This window comes from Culex pipiens, chromosome 2 (genome assembly GCF_016801865.2).
Source record: "Culex pipiens pallens isolate TS chromosome 2, TS_CPP_V2, whole genome shotgun sequence".
Lineage (NCBI taxonomy): Eukaryota > Metazoa > Arthropoda > Insecta > Diptera > Culicidae > Culex > Culex pipiens.
Genome location: NC_068938.1, coordinates 154,894,450 through 154,921,922, shown reverse-complemented (window position 1 = coordinate 154,921,922; position 27,473 = coordinate 154,894,450). Strand labels below are relative to the sequence as shown.

The following is a 27,473-nucleotide window of genomic DNA, read 5'->3' as shown; positions in this document are numbered from 1 at the left end:
TTATCCATACTCTCTGGCGGATAGTGTCCTTCGGGAACTTGTGTTTAGAAATCCGTCCCGAGTCGTTATTTTTTCATGGAAATCATTTCAATATTATGAGATTATGCCTTTTTTACCACGCGGTTTGCTTATTTTCAAATTATGACAGCAAATGCGTTCTTCATCTTCTTTGTTGTCTTCATGTTCGCGTCAAACATTTAGGTTTCATAAACATGGCTGTCGTAACAGAGGGCTGGGTTGAATTGAATCAATAAAAATTTAATGTTGTAAACTTGTCCGATACCGTACGAACTGTCACTTTTTACGCGGCGCTCACGCACACTATCAAAACAAACGTTTGGTAGTGTGTGTGAACTCCTTGTAAAAAGGGTGTCAACTAGGGTTGTCAAACTAAAACGTGACCCCGTTCGTTTGACAACAATTGGTGTGTGTGTACTTTTTGTCAAGAGTGACCGCGAAATTGGTTCTTCATGATTAATTACAAGATCCATTGTAAGCCCCAGGGCCCCGGCGATGACCTGATATGAGCTACCGAACAACATTGGCAATATGGCGTCGTTTGTTTACAAACATGAGATTGTTTGTGGACGAACTGAACAATTTACTTTTTTGTAATTAAATCTATAACCATTGTGCAATAACATTAAGTCTTACAAAACAGACAAAATTTTGTTAAGTTCTAGACTAGAATTTGTTTTATTATTATTTTTTCAATTTAAACCTCTTTTAACGCGATTCTGATCATGATTGCACATCAAATCATCGTGCCTTTAGTGTTTCTTTAGTTTTCACATCGATTCGCTGTAGATTCGTGTTTAAATTTTGAGTTTAGCATAAATTAAAATAAGTTGCAAAATTCCCAACTTCAGCCATGTGCAACAACTTCCACATCACCCATGCGGGAAACCGATAATGGGGTAATTCATGCGTTCCAAACTGTCAAAATTCCGAAACGTCATTGCCAATCTTCGGTTCGCTGCTTTTGTTCGTGTTTGAAGTTTCGGGCCGAGACTCTGGTAAGCCCTGTGTAGTCGTGAAAAGTGTCATTGTGCTGAGAAAACAGCAATTTAAGCCCAATTAGGACCCTATTTAACCCTTTCGAGCCTGAATTTAAAAAAAAATATTTTTTAATCTAATGATGGGAAAATGATTTTTAAGACCATACGAATATTATAGGCTAGTTTCGGAAATTTTCATTTTTGGGTCATATATGACCCATCAGGCTTGAAAGGGTTAAAACAAAATGATCTCGAGCGCTTTTCAAAACATATTCCAGTCCTGCTCCACTCTAATCTATTACTGCAGAAAATTCACCTGTCAGCTCACTGGGCTTTCCCACATTTTGACAGTTTCGAGCCGAAATCATTCAAAACACACCGTCGTCGACTTTGCCGCAGAGCTGGAAAAATATTGCTGAAATGTGAGCAGAGATTGCAAAGGTTTAAAAAGACGAAAAATTTTAAATTAATTGTGAAAATACGCCGGAAAAAGTTACCACCATGGATGACAACGATGAGCTCGAGTACGTGGAGGAGGATTACTACGCGTTCCTGAACGTGCCACGCAACGTAGGTTTGAGTTTTGGGGTTTTTCGGTTACGGTTCGGGGTTGTTTCGTAATCTAACCTTTTGGTTGCGTCAAAATTTGATTTGGGAATGTCCGTTTGTTTTGGTTGTAGGCTTCGCAGGAGGAGATTAGCGCCGCGTATCGGACGTTTAGCCGGATGTACCACCCTGACAAGCACCTTGATGTGGAGAATAAGGGCAAAGCCGAGGAGATGTTCAATCGGACGAAAAAGGCTTACGAGGTGCTGTCGGATCCGCACCAACGGGCAATTTATGATTCGCTGGGGAACAAGGGCCTCCAGACGGAGGGCTGGGAGTTGATCCACAGGACGCGGACACCGGCGGAGATTCGCGAGGAGTACGAGAGGCTTGCGAGGGAACGAGAGGAGCGGAGGATGCAGCAGAAGACGAACCCGCGGGGGAACATTACCGTTAACATAAATGCCACGGAGATCTTTAGCCGGTACGAGGATGAGTACGACGACGGGAGCCTGTTTCCGGCGATCGAGGTGTCGGGCATGAGCATGTCGCAGTCGATCGAGGCGCCGCTGTCGAGGACGGACACGGCGACGTTGTCGGGAAATTTGCAGCTTCAGAACGGGGTTGGTGGTGGGAACTTCCTGCTGTCGGGAAGGCGCCTCATCAACAAGGGCTGGTTTGAGGTGGATTGCGGCGCCGGCAGTGGGCCCGTGCTGGGGTTGAAGGGATCGAGGAACTTGACGAACCGGGTGTTTTTGAACGGCGGCACGACGGTTAACTTTAGACAGAATGCGATCATTCCCGGAATTGCTGGCAGTGAGTTGATCAAATTGAGTTGAAATTTAATACAAACTTAAAATTTACTTAATTTATTCTAGCGTTAGCCATTCAGCTCGACAAGCACACGGTGGGCTATTTGACGTACAACGCTGGTCTGCAGAGCTCGATGACGACCACGATTGAGCACAACACGGATCGGTACCACTGTAACGCGAGTGCCACGTTGGGCATTCCGCACTGCTACATCACTGCCAGTTACACACGCAAGCTAGTCGAGCAGCAGCTGAAGCTGCGTGTTGCGTTGAAGTGAGTAAAAATTTGTTTTTTTTTTTGTTTTTTTTTTAAATTGAATAATAAAATGAAATAATCTTTTAGAGGTGGAACGTTCGGCTTCCTCGCAGAGTACGGCGCGGAAAAGAAGGTCTCCAAGTACAGTTCCATTGTCGCAACGGTCAGCTGCGGCGTGCCAACCGGGGTCACCCTGAAAATCAAGTAAGTTTCACTAAATGTACTATTGAAGTTGAACTAAAATAAAATCGCTTTTGTAGAATCATTCGCTCCACGCAGACGTACCTGTTTCCGATCCACCTGAGCGAGGAAATTATCCCGGCGGCCGTCTTCTACGCCACGGTGACCCCCCTGCTAACGTACTTCATCCTCAAGAAGACGCTGATCGACCCGATGAACGAGGCCGCCAAGCAGCGCAACATCGAAAAGGTCAAGGAGACGAACCGGGCGCGGATGGCGGAGAAGCGTCGGGGCGCGGAGTCGGCCATCGCCCTGATGGGTGCCATGTACGAGCGGATCCGCACCGAGGAGCAACGGCGCCAGGGGTTGATCATCGTGGCCGCGCTGTACGGCAAGTTTGGACCGGACGAGAACGTGGCGGCCGAGCAACGCGACGAGATGGGCTTTATTCAGCACAATCCGAATGTGATTGACGTGAAGGTTCCGCTGCAGTGTTTGGTGAAGGACGCGCGGTTGAACGTGTACGGGAAGACGAAGGTAGATTTTTGGTAAATCATTTTGTGAATTAGTCAAACTAAGATTCTGCTTTCAGAGCGAACTGCCGGGCTTTTACGACCCGTGCTTCGGCGAGGACAAGCTGCTGCGCGTAGACTACGAGTTTCGGGGCCAGTCGTACAGCGTGACGGTGGCGGACAACGAAGACCTGTCGATACCGGCCAGTGGTGCGTGATTTGAATCTACTCTAAGAAATCGTCTAATAAAATCAGTTTCTCATTTCAGCAAACGGAACGGCTCAGAACTAAACCTAAATTAGCGCAAACCAGTTTCCAAAAATAAAACCTTGAGTGTCGCATGGCCGGGAATTGAGTCAACCAAAATAGGCAGTGCATTTTTGTTTTTTGCTTTTTTGGAAAGTAAACTATGAGGAAAATGGAGTTGTTTTAGTAGAAGAAACTCGACAAAGTAGTGTTGTTGGTGCCGAAAGAAATAGAAATGTTATATGACGAACATCGTTTTCCAGTGTGTAAGATTATTTGCGTTTGGAAATTGTGAAAGAGAGACCTAAATTGTTATTAATTTCTTTAATTCTAGAGTCACCAGGAAAATATTCCTGTGGAGCTGTATCACAACGTTGTGGAGCTTCGATGTTTTGCTGTTAATCGGTAAGTCAAACACATTTTTTTTACTAGATCTGATCAGATTTAAAATTTACACGGTTTGCGGATGAAAAGAAACAAAACTTCAAATATTACAGAGCGTTTTTTATTTGAGAGGGTGAATGATTACATATTCAGCATTCGTTTTCATGAAAACATTTTTTAAACACATTTAACCATGGCAGCATTGCTGAAAAGCGAAATTATTTATTAATATATTTTAAAACGAGTCCTTACCATGAACAACCTATCCAAGTCCACCTGGCGCAGGTCGATACACCCAGATATCAATTTCATCAAAATGATGCAGCCCCTAATATATAAAATTTGGGTCATAACCTCTCTTCCCTCAGTGAGATTTCCGAAAACATTGTTTGCAAACTAGACAAGACTCACACCTAGAGCGTCCTCACTAAATAATCCCGGAATGTTCCGTTTTTTTGGAAATTTCCCAGAAAAATAAAAACTAAAAACTAAAATCTAAAAACTTCATACTTCAAACTTAAAAACTTAGAACATAGAACTTTAAACTTAAAACTATTACGGCAATTTTCCACGACAGCATTTCTCCGGTCGCTTTTTTTGCTGACCATTATGGTGATGTACGCCATGTTAGGGTGGTCCAAGAAATGGCAATTTTCGTCGATTGTCGATAGGGTGGTCCAAAAAAAGGGAATTTTCGTGGATTTTTGCAAAAACCACATTCTCCGCGTCATTTCAACCGGTTTCAGCTGCCTTGTATGCTGATGAAAGGTTATTAGATTGGCTTCTAAGGAAAAATAGTTCAAAGGTTCAAAAGACTAACCTGACATTTGAAAAGGTCGTATGAAAACTTAAAATGCTTAAAATTTTGTTAACATATCAAAAATGGTGAAGTTGTAATAACACGATTCTCAGATATGCTTTATTCAAAATAAAAACTAAGCTTTTTGACGCGCGTTGCGCAGAAATGAGAAAATGACGAAAAATAGAAAAATGCAACTAATTTTACTAAAACAGAGATAACTATAAAATTTAAGCGATGACCTTTACTTTTTTGGGTACTAAAATGTCCGTAATTGAAAGACGCAACTTTTTGATTTATGGTCAAGTGAAATAATTTTCAGAAATTTTATTTATTCAGATTTTATAACCCTCTAACGCCGTGGTTACTCCAGAGCACCACGAATTGTTGTCTTCAAAATTGAATTTCTCTGCAACCATGCATTTTTTAAACTTGGTTCAACTTTCATTAGTTTATACACTCAAACCCCGATGGTTTGACAACAACTGTTGTTAAACAAACGGGGTCACTTTTTAGTTCGACATCCCTTTTACACGGAGTTCACACACACACTACCAAACGTTTGTTTTGAAAGTGTTCGTGAGCGCCGTGTAAAAAGTGACAGTTTGTCACTTTTTAGTTTGACTTTGGCCAACCAACGGGGTACAAACTAAAAAAGTGTCAAACGAAATAGTGACCAACCATCGGGGGTTGAGTGTATACAATGTTAACTTATAACCATTAAAAACCAAAACAAATCTCGATTTTGCTTTGGGCGGGAAAGGGTTAACGAAGATGGCCTTACGAATGTTGCACGACCGAAATGTCAAAACCACGCAGTGATGCCAACATTACAAAAATGCCATGGCATGACAGCTACACTTTTTTTTTTTCTAATGTTGGTACTACTGCGCGATTTTGACATTTCGGGCGGCCGCTAGCTTCTGCTCCTTCTACTCGACCGGTTGTCCCGCGGACTTGATGGTTTCGACGCGATGGAAAAGGATAGATAAACGGCGTTGAATGTCGCTCTTCTCCCAAAAGAATCTACCTCACGGCACGGAATCGACACTAAAACCAAGAGTTTATTCCGTCGAATTTGTCAGTGTCAGCGTTCAAATGTCAATGTCAAAATTCGTTACGTCGTTCATGAAGATCAAGTTGATGATTGAGAAATTCTGAGTAACTTGAGTGGCTCAATTTAACTCAATGTTATTCAAAATTTCTCAAAATCCCTCACTGTCTTACCCCTTGGTGTGCACCATTCGTAACGCCATCTTCGCTTAAAAATCTGGATTATTTAAAATGTTTTGGCCCGTGTTTCACATGAAATTAACATAAAGATGTTTGTACTGAAGAATGCACTCTTGTAAGTCTTGGCTAATTTGTAAACACAGTTTATCAGAAATGGAATACAATCCTTTCTATACCTGTTTTAATTCAATAACTTACATCGTCTATTATCACCACGGGAAAGGCTGAAACGGTCACAAATGTCACAACCAAGCAAATTAAGAAAATTTGTGTTTTCGGTGTATTCATGTTATAAGCAATACTGCCTGAATTTTTGTGAGCAAACTTTATATAGACGATAAAGTTTGCTTATCGGCAAGGTGTCTTGTGAAGTCGAGAAATTGAAAAAAATCCCGGAAATATCAATTAACGGCAAATACTTGTTTAGCTTGATATTATTTTTGTATTAACATTTTTGGGATTTACATAAAAAAAAATAAAGAAATATTCATAAAAGTGAATGTCTAGAGTTTTTTTTAAAAAGGTCCAGTAAACCAAATTTTCAGTTTTTGCTTTTTGGGTGTTTTTTACCCCTGACTCAAGGCGGTTTCAAAAACACCCAAAAAGCTAAAACTGGAAATTTGGTTTATTGGACCTTTTTAAAAAAATACTCCAGATCAGTGTTGTAAATGAGTGATAAAAAAGCTATCAATAGATTATCTCTGCACCAAAAATATCCGAGAGTATAGCTGCCGTCACTATAGAGTTATCTACGTGCGCATGTATTGCGTGTACGTACACAAAAAAGTGAGGTTAAAATTTGTACCAGCCAGCAAAACAAATGGTGTGCTAGTATGCGTGAGATCGGGCTTAGATAGCTCTATAGCTTGTGAGATCTCTTCTTGTGTCTTGTGATTCCCAGCGATGGCATTCTCTCTCTATCACTCCTCCCCTTTTCCACGACTATGCGCTCTCACCGCTGAGTCTCTCAATCTCTCAGAAAACTGCAATGAGAGAACGCGAGATGGCAATTAGGAGCCGACCACGCATGACGTCCCGTTAAACTGCGTTTGCGTAATTGGTTTTGTTTCGGCTTTTGTGGTTAAACGCTTTTGCGGTAGGATGATCGTGGAAGCAGGAATGAGAGAGAAAAGGAAAATGTCAATCGCGAGTGTGTAAACACGAAAACGTGTTCGGCTATTTTCGGCGCAGAGAGATTCAATAAGGAAAGTAGAGCAGTTGTATTTGAGGCATGAATATTCAGGCGGGATAATTGTAGTTGCTGAGAGCTGATATTTTGATATTTTAACAACCCTGCTCCAGATGTTTTCAAAATACGACAAACAGTAACGATTAAGAACTTTAAAGTTGGATTGCCACCCTGCCTATCGGCTTAAACATTATGCCCGTTATAAACTGCATTTAGCACACTTTAGGAGGTATTTATTACTGCAAACTTTGTTTAGAAACAAGTGAGAGCAGTTCTATAGATTTTCGCAAATAGGTATGTAAATATATGAAAATGTGTAACTTGTGATCTTGTCTGATCGATTTGGTGTCTTGCACAAAGGGCAGGTCGTCAATACAAAAGAAAAGCCACGATTTGTTTATTCAACTCAAGTCACTAAAAGTTTCACTTAATTAAGTGTATGATTTTCATGTCATTAGCTTAACAATTCAGTTTGATCAAAACAGCCATATTTACCCTACTTTGGATAGAACACACGGGACATTTTTTTGAGATTACATTTATTTAACAAATCACTTTGAACCTAAGCAGCATCTCATTTTCTACGCAATCCGCAGGTTGGATGAAAAATGCACTTTTGATCCTGAAATTTTTAAGCCAAATCGTTTGCAACTTTCGTGGAACTAAAAAAAAGGTTTAAACTTACATCTTCTAGCGGTGCCTCCGGAAAGGCAGCAGTGAACACGGCCAGAAATGCCACCACCAGACCGATTAGGACAACGAATGATTTCATGTTTCGGTAGGCCCTGGTAATGTTTTGGGGATTTGTTTTCCTAAGCTTCTTTTATACTTCAAGACTTTGACTAATTCCGAGCAAATCTTTGCTAATTTCTGCTCAAATCAAGTTAATTTCCGTGGACAAATGGCATTTTACACAGTTTGATTTTGAAGGAAAAATTTTGGATGGTTTAATTTAAAAGTATACGCCACTTAACTAAAAATTACAAAACTAATGGTGGATGACCTGCTAGAACTTATTTCAGTAGATGGTGCCACCTCAAGCAGAAAACATTTATCGATGCCAATAGAGTTATCTACGTGCGCATGTATTGCGTGTTTGTACACGAAGGGTTTTTAGGTTAAAATTTGTACCCGCCAGCAAAAACAAATGGTAAGCTAGTGTGCGTGAGATCGGGCTTAGATAGCTCTATGCCATCAGAGTAACTTTGCTATGGAAAGGACTAGTTGAATCGCGTTTCATCCCTGCCACGCGAGGAAAAGGTGATTTTGGCGGATTGCAGACTACATTTCTAGAGATTTTTTTGAAAAGGTCCTATAAACATATGAAACACAATAGCTTCTAGGACCTTTAAAAAAACTCATGTTTATGTGAGTGAGTTATCTAAGCCCGAGCTCACGCACACTAGCACCCCATTTGTTTTGCTGGCGGGTACAAAATTTAACCTCAATCTTTTTCGTGTACGTACACGCAATACATGCGCACGTAGATAACTCTGTTATCGCAGTCCAGGTTGAGTTCATAATTGGAAATAGAACCAATTCTCAACCTTATTTTTAATGCTGTGGGCCGTTTTCATAGTCCTTTTCACAGGGATAAGGGAAATTCTTCAACGGTTTCCTTGGGAAAGTTTCGCTTGGAGTTGGATGGGTTTTGGGATGGTAAATGTACTTATAGGTTATCTACAACCACTTAGCTTAGAAAATTGTACTTAGCTTAGGCATTTGAATGAATGTAAATGCATCCGATCTTCTTCAATGGAAAAGTAATGAAATTAGAAACTTGACGCTTGTACTGGAAAATCTCAACGGTAACGGTGAGTTGACGTTTCTATATCAAAGGTAAACAAACAACTGCATAGCAACGTACATCAGCCCAGCAAATTTTCTAAGTTGATTGTAGATGACGGCCATAAGTTACGTACTTTTTTAAAGTAACTTATCAATTTTACTTTGCTTAGATGTGCTAAGCTAAGTGGTAGTGGATAGCCCACAAGGAGGCGTGGCGAATGGTTACGACCGTTTGCACTGTTGTTCAAATTCTTCGCGTGTTTAACCAGTTAACCACGACTATGAAGTGAAGACACTTGTTGAATCGTGTTGAATCTTAAGATTAATAATTCGCCGACGTGCCCTCCGAGCAGCAATGCTATGGCAAAATGTCAATTCAATCTAAAAAAGGTAATTTCTCTAAAAAACTAAACAAAAACTTTAAGTCAAAAGTGCAAATTTTATTGGTTACGAAATCTATGTACAACCATTCCATCAAAAAGCTTCACTCGATCTTATAATTATAACTCACATCATAGTTTGCCACCAGCATCTGCAGCGTCAGTATATTAGAGAAGAAAAATACCACACTCTGGATCCAGATGAACTCGAACGTGTTCCAGCCTTTGAACTCGAGCAGATAGGCCGGCAGGAGCCATCCCCCTTGCGCGATGAACCACATGACGGGGATGAAGACCGCCTTGCGCAGGCCCATGTTGCGAAAGTTCTTCACGCTGAGCGGCAGCAGCGAGAGGAACCACACAAAGTACTGGGACGTGACGACCGGGTTGTACGTGACCATGACGAAGGCGATGGCAAACAGGGCAAAGCCCAGGGTTTGGCGGTGCTTTCCGTAGCGGAGGGTGACCATGAGGATGAGGATGAGTTGGGGGAGGAAGGTGAGGATCTTTTCGATGAGGGTTGGCGAGAAGTTGGAGCCGAGATATTGCAGGTAGAAGTAGAGGGAGAAGTTGTGACGGGTGTCCTTGCGGATGAGGTGGTAGAGGGTGGACTCGTAGAGGAACTGGTAGCCGTAGAGGTAGTAGAAGAAGGCGGTCGTGGTGGCCAGGGAGAGGCACGTTCCGATGACTAGAGCGAGCTGTTGGGCGCTGGGGAGCAGGATTGCACGGAGGTAGTCCTTGACGGTGGTGAGCGGTTTGTCCAGGGTTGCCAGGTAGAATGCTAGGCAGAATCCTATGGGGTAGAGGCGGAAGTGGATTGCGAGGCCTAGCAGCAGTCCTGCGGTGAAGTGCTGGGTGAACGTTTGTTCGTTACGAAGCAGGAAGAAGAGGGATAGCAGGACTAGCGAGCAGGATACGCAGTCGCCGTTGCCTCGGGTCGCGATCACCATCGTGAGCGGGTTGTACAGCCAAAAGTACGCGCTCAGCTCGGCCATCCGGATGTACTTTGGTGGCAGTGTTTCGTTGCTGTTGTTCAGGATCTCGTTCTTGCGCTTTATCAGGTATTTGTTGCGATTGTTGAGCGTTTCCAGCTTGAGAAGCTTCTTCTCAATCGAGATCTTGTTCCCGCGGTAGCAGTTGAGCAGGATCCACTTGATGAGGACCCCGATCAGAATGTCAAACAGCGAGAAGAGAAACTTGCCGAAACTTCGATGCAGTAGTACGTTTGGCAGCACCAAATAGGCCAGCAGTGGCGTGTAGCGGTACGTGTGCCTCTTGAAAGGCGAATCCAAGCTGAGTACGTGCGCAGCTCCGTCGGTGACCACTCGGTAATCGATGTCCGTGTACTGCACATCCGACAAGCTGTCCTGAACTTCGCCATAGTAAACCAGGAATATTCGGATGGTGATGCTCGCGATGAGATGCTTCGTAAAGGTCATCATGGTTGAAATGCTTTGGTAATGATCTACAAAATGAACGCGCTATCGCTAAGTGAAAACCCAAACCCAAACGTGAAGATACTTACATATTTAAGTTTATTACAATGATAAGTTGTTAGTAGATTGCTTCCTTTCGTTTTCCCCACCGAAACTGTTAGTCTAAATATCGTTCACTATTCACTAAAACGCATTGTCCACAAAACAATTTCACAGCTTCGTGCCCATTTCCCGGGCGGCCTTCTGCAAACACAGCTGAAACTGCTGAAACTCCTTCTCGCACACCCGATGGGCCACGTTCAAATCCGTGGTTACACACGTGGCGTACGCGGCGGCCGCCACCGAACACTTGGCCAACAGCACCGGATAGTTGCGCAATCTCTGGTTCGCCTTCCGCACCGATTCCATCCTCCTCCACTTCACTTGGGCCCAATCCGGAACGACCGAAGCTCGCGTTTGTTCGGGTTCTCCTCCGCGATGAACGCGTCGTACAGGGGCTTCGAGAAGAAGACCAACAGGGCCGACACGGTCAAGGCCGACGACCAAACGCGCGGATTGCGCTGGAACCAGTTACGCTTGGGAACGAGAACGCGCCGCCGGGGATCGTAGTTGATCATCACCGCCGCTACTCCTGCTGTTGCTGCTTCTTTTGCTGTTGTTCCCGTTCGCGATCGGCGGCTTCCTTGTCCGCCAGATAGTCACGGTCCAGCTTGATTCCGGAACAACACAGCGATACCTGGTGCCACTTTAGACAGCACTGGCGCATAGCCTCCAGCACATCGTAGCAGCGCGTTTCGTCGAATTTGTGTTCTGAAAAATAAATTACGTTAGTCGCGAATGGTCCCCTGGTTTGCTAAACAAGCCGGCTAGGTTAGGTTACGTAAGTTTTTGTGGAGATTTCTCTTGGGTTTGGAAATGATACGGACTCACGTACCTTTTAGACAGGTTTGGATTCTGCAGGCCGAAACTTTACACGGATCTTTGGACTTCTTGCTGGACATCAATAGCCTGGAAGGAAGGATACAGTTTAAAGGGCGGAGCACTTGTTCATACATTTCGCAGCAATTACTGCTTGTAAGAACGTTCTGAAACTTCTAAAACTATCAAACTTGCTAAGGCTTACCTTTCGCATTAGTTTGTACGGAAAAATGTAGCCTTTGAATAATTTTCATTCGATTTTTCACCAATTTGTCACTAAAGCACTTCTGATGTTGACAAAACGAAAGTTGCACCTGAATGCTGCGAATGTGACAGCTGTTGTGAGTGATTCAGCGCAGCAGGCCGGTTTGTCGGAGCGGTTTCCCACCCAAAAGGGGAGAGTGGCTAATAAAATTTGGCAAAAAACAAGAGGGCATTTAAAAAATAAAAATAAATAAAATATAATAAATAATTAAAGTCTAGAAATATAAAAATTTAAATTACAAGCCAAGAAATTGACAAACAGGCATTTTTTTGTAATTTAAAAATGCATTTTTTGCTACAAATATTTTTTCAGAAGTCATATAAAATTAATAATTTAAGGTGCCTTACTTATGTTTCCACTCGGAAAAGATAAAAAAATTGCTTCGTTTTAAGGTTATTGTGTTCGGTCAGGCATGTAAATATTTTGTTTTTGAGTATTAAAATGAAGAAATATCACCCTTGCAAATTATTTTCGAATAGCAGACAAACTTACAAAAATTTTATTTTGTCAGTGTATATGTCTCCGAATCCAACTCCGGATTCTGGAGATTTATTGACGCTCTCAGCTTCCAGCTCCCACTCCCAGCTCTCTAAAAAAACAAAAATCCAATCAAATGTCTCAAAATGGATTAGGATCAAAAAGATTGAGATATTGGTACTAGAAAATTAAAGTCTGTTTGGATGAGACTTCAAAAACATCAATTTCTATATTATATAAAACTTTTCAAAAATCGAAAAACTAGAAATATTCAGTTAACGTGAAGACTTCCATCATTGTCATGATTTTACGTTCAAGATTTTTTCCTTCAACAAGTTGTTTAGAATATCTATGTACCTTACACATGCTGATTCCTTTTGGTAACGATTATCGCATTCCTTGTAAAGTTATGGAAACCGTCATTAATCAATGATTGCCAACTAGGACGTCAATGAATGTGCCACAAAATTATATAAATTTTGAAGCACATTTGATTTAGATCAAAAATTCTTTCAGTGGCTTCAAGAAGGCAACAACTGGCACATGCTGATTCCTTTTGGTGCAGAAATTCGTTAAATTGAATTAAATACAGAATATTTTATAGTGATGATCAATTTTCTTCGAAAATGATCAACGGCTTCACCTTAAAGTGGCTATATCTTACGGTGCACTTGATCAAAAAATCCGCGAAGAACTTTTCGAGTAAGATTTTTAGTTTCCATTTTTTTCCTTCAAAAAATCATTACTCGGCGGCAACATTTTTGTTCATACTTTCCTAAAACCAGCGAAAGAAGGCATCATCATCAAAAGAAAACAAAATTGACGCTCAGCAAGAAAAAAAGGAAGGGTCCAGAAATAGTAAATGGAAATGAAAAAATTAATCACTGCTTCTACCAACAACACAAAGAATCCCATTTTTTGATTGATACATTCTGAATCAAGATTTGAATGTTTTTCTAAAACAAACATGGTCACCGAATAGTCGATCGGGAATGATGCCTTTCAGCTGTGAACTTGCTATGAACGATATCATTCCCGATCAGCCATGTTTGTTTTAGAAAATCATGAAAAATTTATTCAGAATGCATCAATAAAAAATAATTGGCAACGTATTGTTTGTAGAAGCGTTTTTTAACCGCTATTATTTTTTTTTTCAATTAACTATTTCTGAGCATTATGTCTACAAACATGAAAAAAAAACATTATTCGGTGGTTCTAAGATTATGAATCTGAAAAAAAAAACATTTAAAAATTATTTTCTAAGGAATTTTATTTCCCAAAGAATCGGCCTCAATTTAACTCTTATGGCAACACGGCTAAAACACAAAACAAAAAACAGGTACAACAATATTGACACTTCGATGTTGTTTGTAAACAAGTTCAGTTTCTACAACCGACTTCAAGTCGAAAGCACTCTAGCAAAGCTGCTCCAATGGGCCGCAAGTGTTGTGTTCCGGATTGTAACTCCAACTACGATGCCATCCGGCGCAAGGGACAGTCGGCCATCAGTACGTTCAAGTTCCCCGTGGACCAGGAGCTGCGCGAGCGTTGGATACGGGCGGTCAACCGAGAGGAGGGATGGCAACCGGGCAGTACGGCCAGCATCTGCATTAATCATTTTCAGCCGGAGGACATTGTGCGGTACGATAAACCGGCCAAGCTGAAACAGGACGCCGTTCCGACGATTTTTGGAACCGTGCTGCGGAAGGAAGGCGAACCGCTGATAAAAAGAGGGAGGCCGAAGAAGAAGAATGTGGTGGAACGTGAACCTGAGGTGGAAGAAGAAACGTTGGAATCGGAGCACGAATGTGTGGAGTATTTGGAGGATGAGTATTTGAAACCGGTTGAGCTGTTGGAAGAGCTGATACTGGATTTTGAGGCATTCCAGAGGACGATTGAGGCGAAAGGAGCTTATGAAAATTGGCACCATCATCGTAAAGGAGACGTGATACATTTCTACAGTATTCTGGATGAGCAAGCAGAGCAAGCGATTGCTATTGAAAATAGCATCAAAATCTTTAAAGACATGAAAATGAACCTATTCCTGAAAGGAGTAATACAAACTGAAGAATCGTTGAAATGGATTCTGGGACAGGAAGTCAAGTTGTGTCGTTGGTCACAGTTTGAAACAATACTTCAAAAGTATAATCCACAATCCTATTGTTCGAGGAGTGTTGAAGATGATGTTGAAGAAGATGCATCACAAACAGAGCTCCGTATTGATGACGAGCAGGATGCAGGAGGCGATCATTCTCGTGTTGCAAGAAAAGAGGTGCTACAGATTGAAATAGTAGATTCCCTAGTGCCTTCAGAACAAATTGAATTTTTAACAGTTGAACCAAAGAACGGCTCGATTGATATTGAAACCAGCTCGAACGTTAGGCGAAATCCATTGAAGACAAAGAACGAGCGGATGTTTACCCGAGAAGATCGGGTAGAACGAAAAAATGTCCGGGAAACGGTACGAGCCCTCAAGAGAGCTAAACATAGGTGCTTCATATGTGAGAAGGAACATGAAAGTCTGGCAGCTTTCGAACAACACCTGCCAGATCACATTGATATGTTGCCGTACAATTGCGAACGATGCGTTACGCAGGACGTGACCATCAGGACGCTGGCTGCTTTGAACAAGCACTTTTTCATGCACTTGAAACCGCTCAAGTGCCGGGTTTGTGATGTGAGATTCTCGAATTATGGAACGAGATTGTTGCACGAGCAGAACAGTCATGAGGACAGCGGTCCAATATCGTGTGAGGTTTGTGGGAAAGTTCTGCGATCAAGGCGTGGATATCAACACCACTTCAAGGTAGGTTAAATAAGAGTTAAATGCAATAACAATTACTTAACATGAATCTTAAATTCAGATGCACAGCGATCCGGACTCAATGAAGTGTAAACTATGCGAAAAGCTGCTCTCCTCAAGCTACGAATTGAAGCTGCACATGCGAGTACATACAAAAGAAAAGCCAAATAAATGTTCGTTCTGCCCGGCATCGTTCAACAGAGTGTCCAACCTGATCGAACACAAACGACGGTTTCACTGCAAGGAACGACCATTCGTTTGCGGAGTCTGCCAGCTCGGCTTCCGGTCAAACGCAGAGCTCAAACGGCACGAGCTGACTCACGATGCAGACAAGGCCGAGATCAAAACGCTCCGGAAGCCAGTGACGGCCGTTTCAACTAGTGACGGAAGGAAGGACTATCACTGCAAGGTTTGTGACACGACATTACCATCGGCCACCAGCTATCATTCCCACATGAGGAAGCACCGGAAACGGTTTCAGTGTAGCTATTGTGGCCTTCAAGTGGGTCAGCTGCGGGATTTTATTGATCACGAAAATACGCATACAGGAAATCGTCCCTACGAGTGTAAGATTTGCTCGAAAAAGTTCAAGACATCCTCCACGTACTACGGCCATCTGGCGGTGCACTCGTCCCAGAAGCGTTTCGCCTGCGAGGTATGCAACCGGCGGTTTACTCGACTCCGACACATGGTTCTCCACGCCAAGACACACTCCGCTGCGACAAACGAGAAGCCCTATTCATGTACCACGTGTGGCAAAACGTACTCCGATCGGAATTCGTTCAAAAGACACGTTTATTTGCATCTCGAGGAAGATGGCGCATCCAAACAAGAGGAACAAAAACGGATAGAGACGGCGACGGTACAGGTTCCCCAGGAAGTTCGGTTGGTTCCGGAAGGTGCTACGTTTACGTTGGCGGGCGCTATTACCGAGCAAGTTCACCAGTTGCCACAAATCATACAGACGGCCGATGGTCGGGAAGCGATTTTGTTGAGCGCTGAAATGCTCAATCCACAGAATATTATCATACTGCAGCAGCCGATTGGTAGTTAGTGTTAACATAGAAATAAACGTAACAGAGCAATTCTCTCAGATTTCGGTCATTCAATTTTTTCCGGCTGAAACTTTTTTGGTGCCTTCGATATGCCCAAAGAAGCCATTTTGCATCATTAATTTGCCCATATAAATTTCCATACAAATTTGGCAACTGTCCATACAAAATTGATATACACACAAAGAAAAAATACTCTAAATTCAAAAACGATCGTTCGTTGGATTAAAAGTTCGCGTTGGTGAATATTCGTAGAAAGTTCAAACTTTTTAATTTAAAAGTTGGAAAGTTGTTGATACTACCATGCATTTCGCAATTCGCAATTTTCAGTGTAAGAACGGGCCTTGACCGATCTTATGCACCAGGTTCCCGACGAACACGCACTGCCCTTACACCTACATCTCACCCTTGCTCTGAGTCAGTACGAGCAACACACTAGAACACGCTTTGAGTGTTCGTGCCAGGCATGCACACCTTCTTTTCCGGTTACGCATTTTAACTCGGCCGGGGGTGGTACATTAGGTAGGGTTTGATGTAAGTATAAGCGCCTAACCATTTATAGTGTGTCTATCAATTTTCATTAAAGCAAAAACTGTTTTATTTTAGTTTGAATTCAAAAACTAATTGTTATTTTACTGTGTATTGTTTTCTCCTGAAATCTTCCCTATTGTTGAGTCTGTTTATCTGTTGCTATTTCTTTTGTCGCGGTGTTTTGTTACAATTTTTGGTCCTAAGCATGTTATAAAAGTTTACCAAAAATACAATAGTAATATTTGTGTTAATTCTTTAACCATTCCATAAATTGAGTAAGGGCTCAAACCTCATTTGTTTGAAAAAAACGGGTGAAGATTGAAAACAATAGACATTAAAAGAGAGTTTATTTTATAAAAAATCCAGTAACAATAGTAAGAGAATGATGAGCTCGATGATGAGCGTATTTTGAAGAATAAATATGAGAAGCTAGATGTATTAGATGTAAAATTAGACAATAGGTAATAAATAGAGATACAAAACAAGCTTAGATTATAGTAATGATAATTTATAGGACAGATAAAGAATTATTCAAATAAATAAATTCGCAATAAAATAAAAAAAAGAGATTAGGCGAATGATAAATAGACTTGATATTACTAGTACATTAAAGAAAAGTATATTTTAAGGAAAAAAAAAAAAAAAAACAAACAAACAAAACAAAGTCTGTTACAGCAGTAACTACCATGCATCTCTGGAACAAAATCGTTGTATCGGTAAAAGTTTTTTGCTTTTAATTTTAGAAGAAACTTTTTATGGCATGAATAAATAACATTTAACATTACAGTGATGATTTTCGAAAAATGTGATGGATTTTATTTCAATATTTTATTATTAAAACAGCTGCTTCCGTTTTTTTTGTATTCAAAACATCTGCTTATGGTAGGCTAACTTCCGCGTCCAAGCTGAACCGATTCTTACGGTACGCCATCGGTCACGTCCGAAGGCCCCATGCTGAGCAGGTTACGGATGGACGTTTCGTTGGGCAGCAACATCGCGGCCTTCATTTTGGAGCGCGACTGCGTTGTAGAGAACAGGGTGGTCTCGTTGCCGGTCATCATCAGGACAGGCTTGGAGGAGTTGGCCGGGAAGGGAAGTCGACTTTTTCCGGCTGGGAAGTAAAGCGCCTGAACGGATAGTTCCCGATCACTTCGTCCTCCTTCGAGAATGACACAGATGTTCCAACTCGCCGTCAAAGTTCATCCCGCTGAAGCTGCGTTTTGGGCGGTAGTTGCTGAAAGAGTTTGAAAGTAAATGAAATTGGTGAGACACTGAGCACATTCGCAATACCGGTGACTTCTTCGGTCACCTTTTCGGACTCTTTCGGAGTACGTCAACTCCAGGACTTGCAGCTTTCGTACAGACGGTCCATCCAGAACTGGTGCAAACTGTTCTTCTGGATCGTCAGGTAATAATCGTCAAACATGTCCCGCAACGAGAAATGGATGCGGACCCTCAGGACATCCCACACTGTCCCGTCATCACTTCCGGCACATAATGCTGCTGATGGTCGTAAACCGCCGGCACCGAGTGCAACATCCGCGCTGACCACCTCCGATTATGGTGCTTCTCGTCGTTTCCCTCTTCCGTCGGATCCTTCACCTCACCGTTAAAATTTACTTTATCGTACTTGTTCGAAAAGCGGATGTAAATCTGCTTCAGCTTCAACTTCGTCCACCTGGCCACCACCACTGAATACAACCGGTGCAAATCCACATCCCGACCTCCGATCTTCGGCAACCGCATAAACTGCGTACTACAAAAAAACAAACAAAATTAATCACAAACGCCACCAAACACCCAAGCTTCCTTCTTACCAACTCCGGTCGTGAAACAGCTGCAGGTCCTGCAGGAAGCTGGCCTTGTCCTTTTTCGAAAACCAGCTTTCCCCCCGACCTCGTCCCGCACCGGCACCACCCACCTTCCGCTGCTGCTGTTTTGGCTCACAAAGGTGTCCGCGTCCGACTCCTGGCTGTGGCCGCGTCCGGATTTGATTCGCTTCGTGGACAACTCACTCACCACCGGCACTACCAAAATGTTTGTTTACATTTTGTACTTAGGAGTACACGGTTACACGAAAACGACGAAATGAAAGAAATTATGTATAGTCGAATTGAAAGTAAAAACTTTTAAATCAGTTAGCAATCAGATTTCCAAAAACTGTAGCAGTAAAAGTTTTCATATTCAAAACAAGAAAAAAAAACTTTAAATTGAGCAAATTTTGTCCACTTTTTATTTCAACAGTAAGTTACTTTTGCCATTACAGTAATATTTTTTTGTGTGTATGAAAATTCAAAAATCTGTATCTTTTGAAGGAATTTTTTGATCGATTTGGTGTTTTCGGCAAAGTTGTAGGTATGAATTAGGAATACACTGAAATAAAAATGATACACGGTTAAAAAAAATTTGGTGATTTTTAATTTAACTTTTTGTCACTTAAATTTGATTTGCAAAAAACACTATTTTTATAGCTAAGTTAGAGCCATTTACCTTTACCTAAAACTTTTTTGAAAATAGTCGCAGTTTTCCAGTCTTTTTAAATTATTGCACATGTTTGCCCACTTTTGAAAAAAAAATTTTGAAGAGCTGAGAAAATTCTCTATATTTTGCTTTTTTGAACTTTATTGATAGGACCTCTAGTTGCTGAGATATTGCCATGCAATGGTTTCAAAAGCAGGAAAACTGATGTCTAGCAAAACATTGTAATAGAGCCCAAGCCGGAGTGTAAACAGTGCCCATTACAATGTTTTTTTATTTTTTTTATTTTTTCATTTTTTCAAATCAGGACTAACATTTCAAAAGGGCCAAACATTTAATATGTTAGTCTCGATTGGAATGTTAGTCTCGATTTGAAAATTTTGAAAATGTTGTCAGTCGAACAATACAATAGTTTTAATAAAGCAGTCAATCGATTACTTAAGAATCAAAAGAACTTAACTATTATTCAGTTTCCTTTCAACCATCTTGGACGAATCCTCTCCAGGTTTTACAACTCTTTCTTAAGAAATTTGGTGGGTCTGAAAAGGACAAAAACCATGATTTTTTGGTACCCATATTGCCTCAACCATATGGTTTGGTAAATGTCCCCCCGGGAGAACTGTCCCCCAAGGCTCCGGCCACTCTAGGCTATGGCCAATACTGTCAACATGGCCAATGGCCATGCCTGTTAGTTTATCCAGATTTTTAAGCGAAGATGGCGTTCAAATTGTGAACGCCCGAAATGTCAAAGTCATGCAGTGGTACCAACATTACGAAAAAAGTTTGCCATGGCATGACAGCATCATTTTTTTCTAATGTTGGTGCTACTGAGCGATTCTGACATTTCGGACGTTCACAATTCAAACTCCATCTTCGCTTAAAAACCTGGATAAGTATCGCACCCCACACGACATGTTGCTACTTCCACGCAACAGAAAACTTTTGCGTTGCAGACATCATCTCTGCTTGGGGCGTAAGATTCAAGCACCTAGAATGTCACGCCGAGTGCATGTGATGGCAACGCACGAAATCTTCAAAAATGTTGTATTGACACCGCCCATAGAGCTTTTAGAAAAAGTTCTTTGTCATAACTCTCCCGTTTAAACTGTAGCCAGCACGACTAAAGGTCTCATTCGACCAGTGAGACCCGAACCTCCTTCACCACTCTCACCATCACCCAAAGCTCCTTCGTCAGTTCCAGCGGCAAGTTCAACGTAGATTTTTGTCCAGTCTAGATTGCATGCCGGAAACCTGGAAGCATTTCTCGCAGATTACTGTTTTGGCAATGGTGAGCATGTTGTTCTTTTCCATGTCTATCTCTGCCATTCTTCGTCACGAAAATTTTGCTGTAGCACGCATATGAAACGGATAACGCAGTTTTTTTTTCATTTCGGTGGCATACGACATAAGCGTTTGGCGGACTCCGGTATAAATACTACTTCAAGTGCCAAAACTCCGTCTGGAGACGTAGTACGACTTGTCTCCACCTGTTATATTGGTACCATACCAACCTCGTGTTGACGTTCCGTTGTCCTGACTTTCATCCATTGGCCATGTAGTTCAACTAGAAACAACAGCTGATTAAAGTTCACCACCACCACCAGTTGGCCACCTGCAGAACTGTAAAACGATTTGTTTTGTCCCCAATGTTCATCTTCGATGCCGATGTTGAAAGCGTCCATGATGAATCGGCACAAAAGGTTCTCATTATGCACTAACTGGAATTCTAGCGCATTTTGTTGTCTTTCGAAATGCAGTAGAGTTGTGTCCGGAAGCATGCTGGAATCCCGTTCAGGTCGTTGAGAATCGTGCTCGTATGGGATGTATAAAAACTGATCTTGAATTTCGTTGACAGTTTTTGGGCAAATACAATCAGCTTTGACACGCGGCACTTGGTTGGTAGAAAACCAAACAATGTCGTTTCCGCCAAAATAACCAGTCTGTAACCTCTACAACCAGATCACTATCTATTGTTCAACAGTTGTTCTTGCACGAAGTGATTTGTTTACCTTTTTTCGGCACCCTCCGCAAACTTCAATCCATAAAAAACCGCTGTCGGATCTTTTTCGGGAGTTTAAACAGTTTAAAAGTTTGTTAGTTTGAAAGTTTAAATGTTTAAATGTTGTAAAGTTTTAACACAGTAAAGCGGTATACGCACTTCGGAAGGAACCGGTCAAGAAAAAAATCAAATGGGCAGCAGCGGCAGCGCAAGCAAGTCAGAGAGGGTGAAGAAAGGCCCCAAGAAATCTCCTTTGTTCTGCTGTTCGTAAAGCTGTTTCTTGACCGCTTTCCTTCCGATCTGCATACTAGCCTTAACGCTCAACGCATGTTCAACTTACAGGGACGCCCAAGCCTCGCAAAAAAGTTGGAACGGTATTACGAAATTCAAGCGGAAGTATACATTTTCTTATTTTTTTTGGAACCATTTTTTGAAAAATGCTCTAAAAAAATAGAGAAACTCAATTTATTATCAAGATTTATTTCTGATAATATTGGTTTCTGAAGCAACTGGAAATAGACCTAGCTTAATGAAAATATGACCGAGCCACGTAGCCCAGTGGTAACGCTTCCGCCTCGTAAGCGGTAGATCGGGGTTCAAATCCCGGCTCGGACCAACACAACTGGTGATCTTTTCTCTTCTGGAATCGATTGCTTAGTAAAGGGAAGGTAGTGTATCGTCACAAACTGGACCTTATCACGACACCTTAGGGAGGCGAATTATGGAATGTTAACATTAACCTTAACATGTTAACATTAAGTTGAGAATGCAACTGCCACTGAATCCGCTTTGTAAATGCCGGCCCCGATACTCGTCAAGGGTCCCAAGCAACACACTTTGTCAGATAAACGTATTTCCTCACTTGTTGTATAACCGAACGGCCTCGTTACCACAACTTGTTCTACAACTCCTGTGCATTGGAAAAAGCGCACTTTTTTCTGTTGTATAACTTGCCAGAATAAGATGCAAGTTATCAGAGTAAGTTGTACAAATGTATCTGACAACACTGTGCTAGCTAACAAGAGATTCAACGAAAAAAGGGGGCGTGGTTAACGGCTGTGCTGTCAAATCAAAGCGCACGCTGAAAAGGAAAGATAGATTGAAAACAGTTGTCTAACCGTTACCCAACTTACACGTAAACAAACAGTTCTTATCAGAATTTCAATCAACGACGAAGCCAATATGAATAGTATCTCTGACTATTTTGGTACGCTTGTTTCTGCCCGATTTATTTAGAAAAAAAAATGAAATTGCATGAAAAAAAAATAAAATAATATTTTCGCGCTCTCTAACTGCGATTCATGTGAAACCTTCTTCATGGCGAACTATTAGATTTTCATTTTTTTTTTTTTTGATGAACTTCGTCTTTCCCAAGATTCGATCCGATGACTTTGACGACTTCTTGTTATCTCCAGGCAGGTCCAGGCGCGCTTCCACATCTCTCCACGAGGCTTCATAGTAAACAAGCTGGCCTAAACGTCAATAAGAAGGCTGCTGTCAGCTTTGTTATACAGCAGTGAGCTATATAACTTAACTCCAGAAAAGGCTGTCATTGGAAATAAAGTTATATAAGTTTGTTTCAAGTCAGTTTTTATAACTCCATTATGTAACTTTGTTATAACAAACCGTTTCAACTGTCATTTCGATTACCGTACCACGGAGTAACATTGAAAATTGGTGTGATTTTAATTTGTTGTTTTCTCTATCATGAATTCCGTAAGCGGATATTTTTTGTAGCTTTTACCGGAGATATTTTTATAAATAATCGGTCAACAATTAAAATTATTGCAATCTTCGATAAATAAACATTATTGATACTCTAAAAACCTCACGTACAAATTTACACCACCTTACAACACGCAATGTCAAGTTGAATATGTTTGTTGAATATCAGTTATATAACCTATTCTCCGATAACATTTGTGCAACAAAGCGAGAAAACCTAAGGTTATTTATAGAATGGTTGGCCACGCCCATTTTTCAGAAGATGCCGTCACATGACAATGTTAGATAAGCAGTGAAACAAACAGTGCAATATTATTCTTATTCAACAAACTGTTTTCGAGGAAAACAATGCAGATGAGGGAACAGCATCATGGCATATCAGGATTTTGACGTTTAATTACAGCTCATAAAAAGCGTTTTCGACTGAAATCAAGTGATAAATACCCTAAATGGTAGTGAGCAAGCAAGTTTCTATCGAAGGTGTTCCAAAATAAGTTGTTTAAACAGTGTAAATCAGCAAATTGGATGGAACCCTCCAAATAGGTGAGAATTTTTCCCATGTTGTGTTTTGTTGGAAAAGAGTGAAGTTGACTGTGTTTTAACACTTTTGTGGCACAAAACACGATAGTTACACAAGTCAGTTATACAAGCAGTGAAACAAACTGTTATTTAAGTTATGTTCAGATTTTTTCTCGTATGTTTATCAAAAACAATTGTTTAACTATTATTCAACAGTCGACAAGTTATGAGTGCTACTTGGGGTGTTCCCCTCAGGAACTGGGAAAGATTTACTTTTAATGAAAATAATCTTTTACAATTCAGGTAAGCTTTTTGAAGAATAATTGGATACAGAATAAAGAATACGAATAGTTTACGTTTTTGTTTACCATGATTAAATTAGATGAAAATTGAATTGGTTTCATTAAATATTTCAAATAGGTTTTTGCAAGAACAATTACTTCAATTCGTTAAAAAAAATCAATTTAAAGTAAAAGAATTATGAAGCACTGGTGCAACAGAAGGTTAACTTTGTATTGTTTAAGAGGTGCCCGAAAAATGCAAACATGGTTGAATAACTTGCTCTAAATATTTAAAAACATTGAGTTGTTTGAAGTAAAACAAACACGAGAAGTTAGATTTTTAAGGAAAAACTTAACTTGGTTTAAAGAAGTTATTTGTTATGAAAAAAAAAAAAAAAAATCTGAATGATTTATTCGTTTCAACTTAATGTGTCAAACCATACTTTCTCAAACTGGTCACAGAGGTAAGTTTTAAAGAAATTTAAGATTGCGGAGTACGGATTCATTTTACTTACTGTCCAAACACTTTGATGAAAAAATACTTTTCAACAAAAATACAAGAGATCATTTTTTGATTTATTGTATGATTTGAGCTTAAACAATTAGAAAAATATACATTTTCTTGTAGTTGTATGAATTTTTACATGCAGTCAAGCTATTAGTTGATCTTTACACTTATTTTAACCATTAAAGTCGCTGTTCTATTCAATTTTGGTGCAAAATATGATTCAGAACTAAGATCAGAGCAATCTTCAATAATTTTAAAATTTGGTTGAAAATTTCCCGTTTCCCGGGAAAATGGCGCTCTAATGATTTGTAAGAATGTCTAGGTGATCCTAAAGTTTTGCAGAACTTGATTTGAACAAATCTGTAATTTCGACCGAAAACATCGTTCCAACTTTTTGTAAACAAATGCCCCCGCGGAATTGTTGGCAAATTTTGTTTTACCAACACGCAAAAAAAAACGTTGGAACGTTGTTTTTTATATCACAAAAATTACAGATTTGATCAGATTGAGTTCTGTAAAGTTCGAGGATCATCTAGACATCCCAACAAATCACTAGAATAAAAGAATTGTCCCGATTGCTCGAGTTATCCTCATGAATCAGCGAGGTGAATTTATCGTTCAAACTTTTTTGTGGGCTTGGGAGTTGGAATGTTAACAACTACTTCAAAGTTGTAGAGTTTAATTTATATCTTTGAACAAAACAGATAGCAATGATGGAAGTCGTCATCTTAAAAGGAAATAAAACTTCATCACATTGTACTTGCAGTGAAAAATGGGTGCAATTTATTTCAAAATGAAGCGATGAAGACGATATTACTAGCTTAAAGTATGGTTATTTATTACACATTTACATCAAGAACAAGAAGAATTTGGTGCTATTAGAATAGTTTTGCAAACGTAACATATTTTTGCTAGCTTATGTTTTTAAAACAAATCCTAAAATATTATAGAATAGAGTAGAATTTTTAAACTTGTAACAATAGTGCTGCGCCGGCTAGGGTCCATTTGGCCGGTTTGTCTTTGGTTTTCAGGTTGAACGTCCAGATGTAGGTCGGTCCTCGGGTTCTCGTTTTGTACACCGGACATTCGTACATGTTGCGTAGATCTTGTTTGTCTTGGGTGAGAGCCTGTAAGAAACAGGTTTTGAGCAGTTAGCTGACACTAAGGAGTTTGCCGAAAATTACCCTGATGTTAATCACGGGCATTTGCGGGTATAGTTCTTTTAGCTTAGATTCCATAATAATTCCCTGCTGCACATCCCAGCGGGCTCCTTCCATGAAGATACCGTGCACGTATGCGCCTTCACGTGGTCCAGCTCTGTAACAAAAATCACATTTTAGATCTTGTGTGATGACGAAGTCAAAAAAGCATTTGAAACAGCTCGTGAAACTTCCAAAGCCAATCTTAAGAAATCTCAAGAACCACATCTCGCGAGACGAATTGCAACCCGTAAAAGCAGATAGGTCACTTAAGGTAATGTGGATGCTGATGCATACGTGAAGTCATCCTTCTGCTTTTTGGTTACATCACAGTGCAGGCACATCTTGTCCAGGGGAAGTTCGTTCTTTCGCGCCGTCGACTGCATGATGGCAGTCAGCAGCGATTGCGGGTTGAAGAATCCGGCCAGCCAAACCGAGATGGGAAGCTGGAATGTAAGAATGAGAGGAGAAGAATTAAACTTTTCCTTGAGTATTCAAGGTAGTGTTTCACGACAGCTTACGACAAAGTCGGCCGACCAGGTTTCCAGTTCTCGTAGCCTGAGCAGCAAATCTACGAACCAGGCGGCGAGGCCTAGCAGCGAGGGATAGGCTCGCGACGACCAGCTGGTGGGGACTTGGTCCAAGAATAGCGAATTTTCCAGTTCTTCCATGTCTGACGTGATCGTCAGCTCACCCTTCATACCGAGATCCAATTCCTTCAGACTCCTTTTTAACTCGCCCGTCAGGTAGTTCATGCGTTCGCACTCCTGGAACGCTACCACGACGTACGGCGTTCGTTCTTCAACTTTGCCCATGATTTCGGCCATGTTGAACTCTTCCGGTAGTTTCTCCACGATCTCGTCCAGTACTTGCTTGACCTTGTCTTCGCGCGTCACGGTCGTTCCCGAGCCGGCTCCTGCGTCTCGTGGTTGCATCTCGAACACGGTTCGGAACAGATTCTCCGAGGTTGTGGTTAGGAAGCCGATTTCTGCATTCGGGTGCAATCCGTACAGGTACGGAGACTCTGGAGGCATTGCATCGTCTATGTAGGCATGATACCCAGCATAGTCAGTATTCGGGGGAGCGGCGAATCCCGGAGCCAGGAACAGTTCACCATCGACTAGATCCGGTTGCATCAGTTCTTCCAGGTAGGTGATACAGGTTCGGCGGTCCCAATCGTCGGTAATATGTCCACCGTACATAATTTCACCAAACAGGTAGCGAAGATCTTCCCACGGAACCTTGGTGTTTGCTTCGAGATAGTTGTACAAAACCGACACGGAAATATTCAAGTCGCCTACGTTGAACGGATACGTCTTGTTCCAGCCCTGGGGTCCGAACTTGCGACGTTCGGCAACCACGGCGTGGAAGTAACACAACGAGAAGAGAATCACTTTGAACTCTGCTTCCTTGCCGCACATCTCCAGCGTTTCCTGGGTAAAGTTGTCGAGCGCCTTGTGGATGTTCGCTTGCATTCCAGTTGGTGGTTCGTTGGTAATTTTGATGGACGATTCCAGGATACCTTGTGGGATGATATGTGCCGAGGCCGTTGCAGCAGGTTCGGCACTCATAAACACGCGGTAGTTTTCGTGGGATCCTTCCGAGTAGTATTCGAGCTTCTTCTCCAGCGATGGCAGCCATTTCTTAACCAAATGGATGTTCTGCAAAATAACCCAGTGTCCCGAGGTTGCTGCCTTGTCCATAGCTGATTCGGCGACCACTTCCTGGCCCTGCCCTAGCGATACATTATAAAAGTTTCCATTATCCAAAGAGTACCCAAGCTGTTTGCCCAGGGCTTCCACATCCTTTAACGGATTCACGCCCGGCGATAGGATGAAGAAGATCGGCGTCGAAGGGCTGGTTTCCTCGAACGACTTGGCGAACTCCATGGTGCGGTTCTCCACGTATCTCGCGCCGAGCTTTTCCTCGATAAAGTCTCTGGTGATAAACAAAACGGAC

The 27,473-nt window shown here is 41.4% G+C and overlaps 8 protein-coding genes across 10 annotated transcripts in view; 2 read left to right on the top strand and 6 right to left on the bottom strand.

Annotated features, from left to right (window-relative positions):
• Window positions 1-1,358: 1,358 nt before the first annotated feature.
• LOC120425283 (dnaJ homolog subfamily C member 11) overlaps window positions 1,359-27,473 on the top strand; it is a 51,248-nt gene continuing 25,133 nt past the window's right edge. The window contains exons 1-8 of the mRNA XM_039589735.2: window positions 1,359-1,568; window positions 1,679-2,360; window positions 2,423-2,630; window positions 2,700-2,816; window positions 2,873-3,329; window positions 3,385-3,514; window positions 3,573-3,816; window positions 3,885-3,955. Of these exons, the coding sequence (XP_039445669.1) occupies window positions 1,500-1,568; window positions 1,679-2,360; window positions 2,423-2,630; window positions 2,700-2,816; window positions 2,873-3,329; window positions 3,385-3,514; window positions 3,573-3,595 (1,686 nt within the window). The 5' untranslated portion in view covers window positions 1,359-1,499 and the 3' untranslated portion in view covers window positions 3,596-3,816; window positions 3,885-3,955. The remainder of the gene's footprint in view (window positions 1,569-1,678; window positions 2,361-2,422; window positions 2,631-2,699; window positions 2,817-2,872; window positions 3,330-3,384; window positions 3,515-3,572; window positions 3,817-3,884; window positions 3,956-27,473) is intronic.
• On the bottom strand, window positions 9,363-10,765 carry LOC120425263 (GPI mannosyltransferase 1). Its single transcript, XM_039589707.2, has one exon. It carries the CDS (start codon window positions 10,763-10,765, stop codon window positions 9,428-9,430), a length of 1,338 nt encoding a protein of 445 aa, XP_039445641.1. The 3' UTR covers window positions 9,363-9,427.
• On the bottom strand, window positions 10,836-11,167 carry LOC128092268 (uncharacterized). Its single transcript, XM_052708885.1, has one exon. The coding sequence runs from the start codon at window positions 11,165-11,167 to the stop codon at window positions 10,970-10,972; it is 198 nt and encodes a 65-aa protein (XP_052564845.1). The 3' UTR covers window positions 10,836-10,969.
• Window positions 10,836-11,376, bottom strand: LOC120425268 (uncharacterized). Its single transcript, XM_039589712.2, has one exon. The coding sequence runs from the start codon at window positions 11,374-11,376 to the stop codon at window positions 11,179-11,181; it is 198 nt and encodes a 65-aa protein (XP_039445646.2). The 3' UTR covers window positions 10,836-11,178.
• LOC120425266 (cx9C motif-containing protein 4) lies at window positions 10,836-12,033 on the bottom strand. Its single transcript, XM_039589710.2, has 3 exons — window positions 11,883-12,033; window positions 11,694-11,767; window positions 10,836-11,569 (listed from the first exon to the last, which is right to left on the bottom strand). The coding sequence occupies exons 2-3, from the start codon at window positions 11,758-11,760 to the stop codon at window positions 11,385-11,387; spliced, it is 252 nt and encodes an 83-aa protein (XP_039445644.1). The 5' UTR covers window positions 11,761-11,767; window positions 11,883-12,033; the 3' UTR covers window positions 10,836-11,384.
• LOC120425262 (zinc finger protein 583-like) lies at window positions 13,791-17,070 on the top strand. The gene is made up of 2 exons (XM_039589706.2): window positions 13,791-15,225; window positions 15,284-17,070. The coding sequence occupies exons 1-2, from the start codon at window positions 13,852-13,854 to the stop codon at window positions 16,274-16,276; spliced, it is 2,367 nt and encodes a 788-aa protein (XP_039445640.1). The 5' UTR covers window positions 13,791-13,851; the 3' UTR covers window positions 16,277-17,070.
• LOC128092684 (uncharacterized) lies at window positions 17,723-18,231 on the bottom strand. Its single transcript, XM_052707027.1, has 3 exons — window positions 18,152-18,231; window positions 17,996-18,039; window positions 17,723-17,916 (listed from the first exon to the last, which is right to left on the bottom strand). Exons 1-3 carry the CDS (start codon window positions 18,229-18,231, stop codon window positions 17,723-17,725), a joined length of 318 nt encoding a protein of 105 aa, XP_052562987.1.
• The window catches only part of LOC120425261 (dynein beta chain, ciliary), a 36,853-nt gene continuing 34,455 nt past the window's right edge, over window positions 25,076-27,473 (bottom strand). For all 3 annotated transcript variants that reach the window (XM_039589705.2, XM_039589703.2, XM_052708884.1), the window contains 4 exons: window positions 26,036-27,452; window positions 25,812-25,960; window positions 25,500-25,632; window positions 25,076-25,442 (listed from right to left, as the gene is read on the bottom strand). In XM_039589705.2, the coding sequence (XP_039445639.1) occupies window positions 25,281-25,442; window positions 25,500-25,632; window positions 25,812-25,960; window positions 26,036-27,452 (1,861 nt within the window). In that variant the 3' untranslated portion in view covers window positions 25,076-25,280. The remainder of the gene's footprint in view (window positions 25,443-25,499; window positions 25,633-25,811; window positions 25,961-26,035; window positions 27,453-27,473) is intronic.

What these genes read in the sequence shown, in the direction of transcription:
- LOC120425268 (XM_039589712.2), bottom strand. Translation starts at nt 11,376, where the DNA reads ATGATCAACTACGATCCCCGGCGGCGCGTTCTCGTTCCCAAGCGTAAC.
- LOC120425263 (XM_039589707.2), bottom strand. Translation starts at nt 10,765, where the DNA reads ATGATGACCTTTACGAAGCATCTCATCGCGAGCATCACCATCCGAATA.
- LOC128092268 (XM_052708885.1), bottom strand. Translation starts at nt 11,167, where the DNA reads ATGGAATCGGTGCGGAAGGCGAACCAGAGATTGCGCAACTATCCGGTG.
- LOC120425266 (XM_039589710.2), bottom strand. Translation starts at nt 11,760, where the DNA reads ATGTCCAGCAAGAAGTCCAAAGATCCGTGTAAAGTTTCGGCCTGCAGA. An exon ending in AATCCAAACCTGTCTAAAAG is followed by an intron (nt 11,570 to 11,693) that starts GTACGTGAGTCC and finishes TTTATTTTTCAG; the next exon opens with AACACAAATTCGACGAAACG.
- LOC120425262 (XM_039589706.2), top strand. Translation starts at nt 13,852, where the DNA reads ATGGGCCGCAAGTGTTGTGTTCCGGATTGTAACTCCAACTACGATGCC. An exon ending in GATATCAACACCACTTCAAG is followed by an intron (nt 15,226 to 15,283) that starts GTAGGTTAAATA and finishes TCTTAAATTCAG; the next exon opens with ATGCACAGCGATCCGGACTC.
- LOC128092684 (XM_052707027.1), bottom strand. Translation starts at nt 18,231, where the DNA reads ATGTTTGACGATTATTACCTGACGATCCAGAAGAACAGTTTGCACCAG. An exon ending in CGTCTGTACGAAAGCTGCAA is followed by an intron (nt 18,040 to 18,151) that starts GTCCTGGAGTTG and finishes AAACTCTTTCAG; the next exon opens with CAACTACCGCCCAAAACGCA. An exon ending in CAGCGGGATGAACTTTGACG is followed by an intron (nt 17,917 to 17,995) that starts GCGAGTTGGAAC and finishes TTTACTTCCCAG; the next exon opens with CCGGAAAAAGTCGACTTCCC.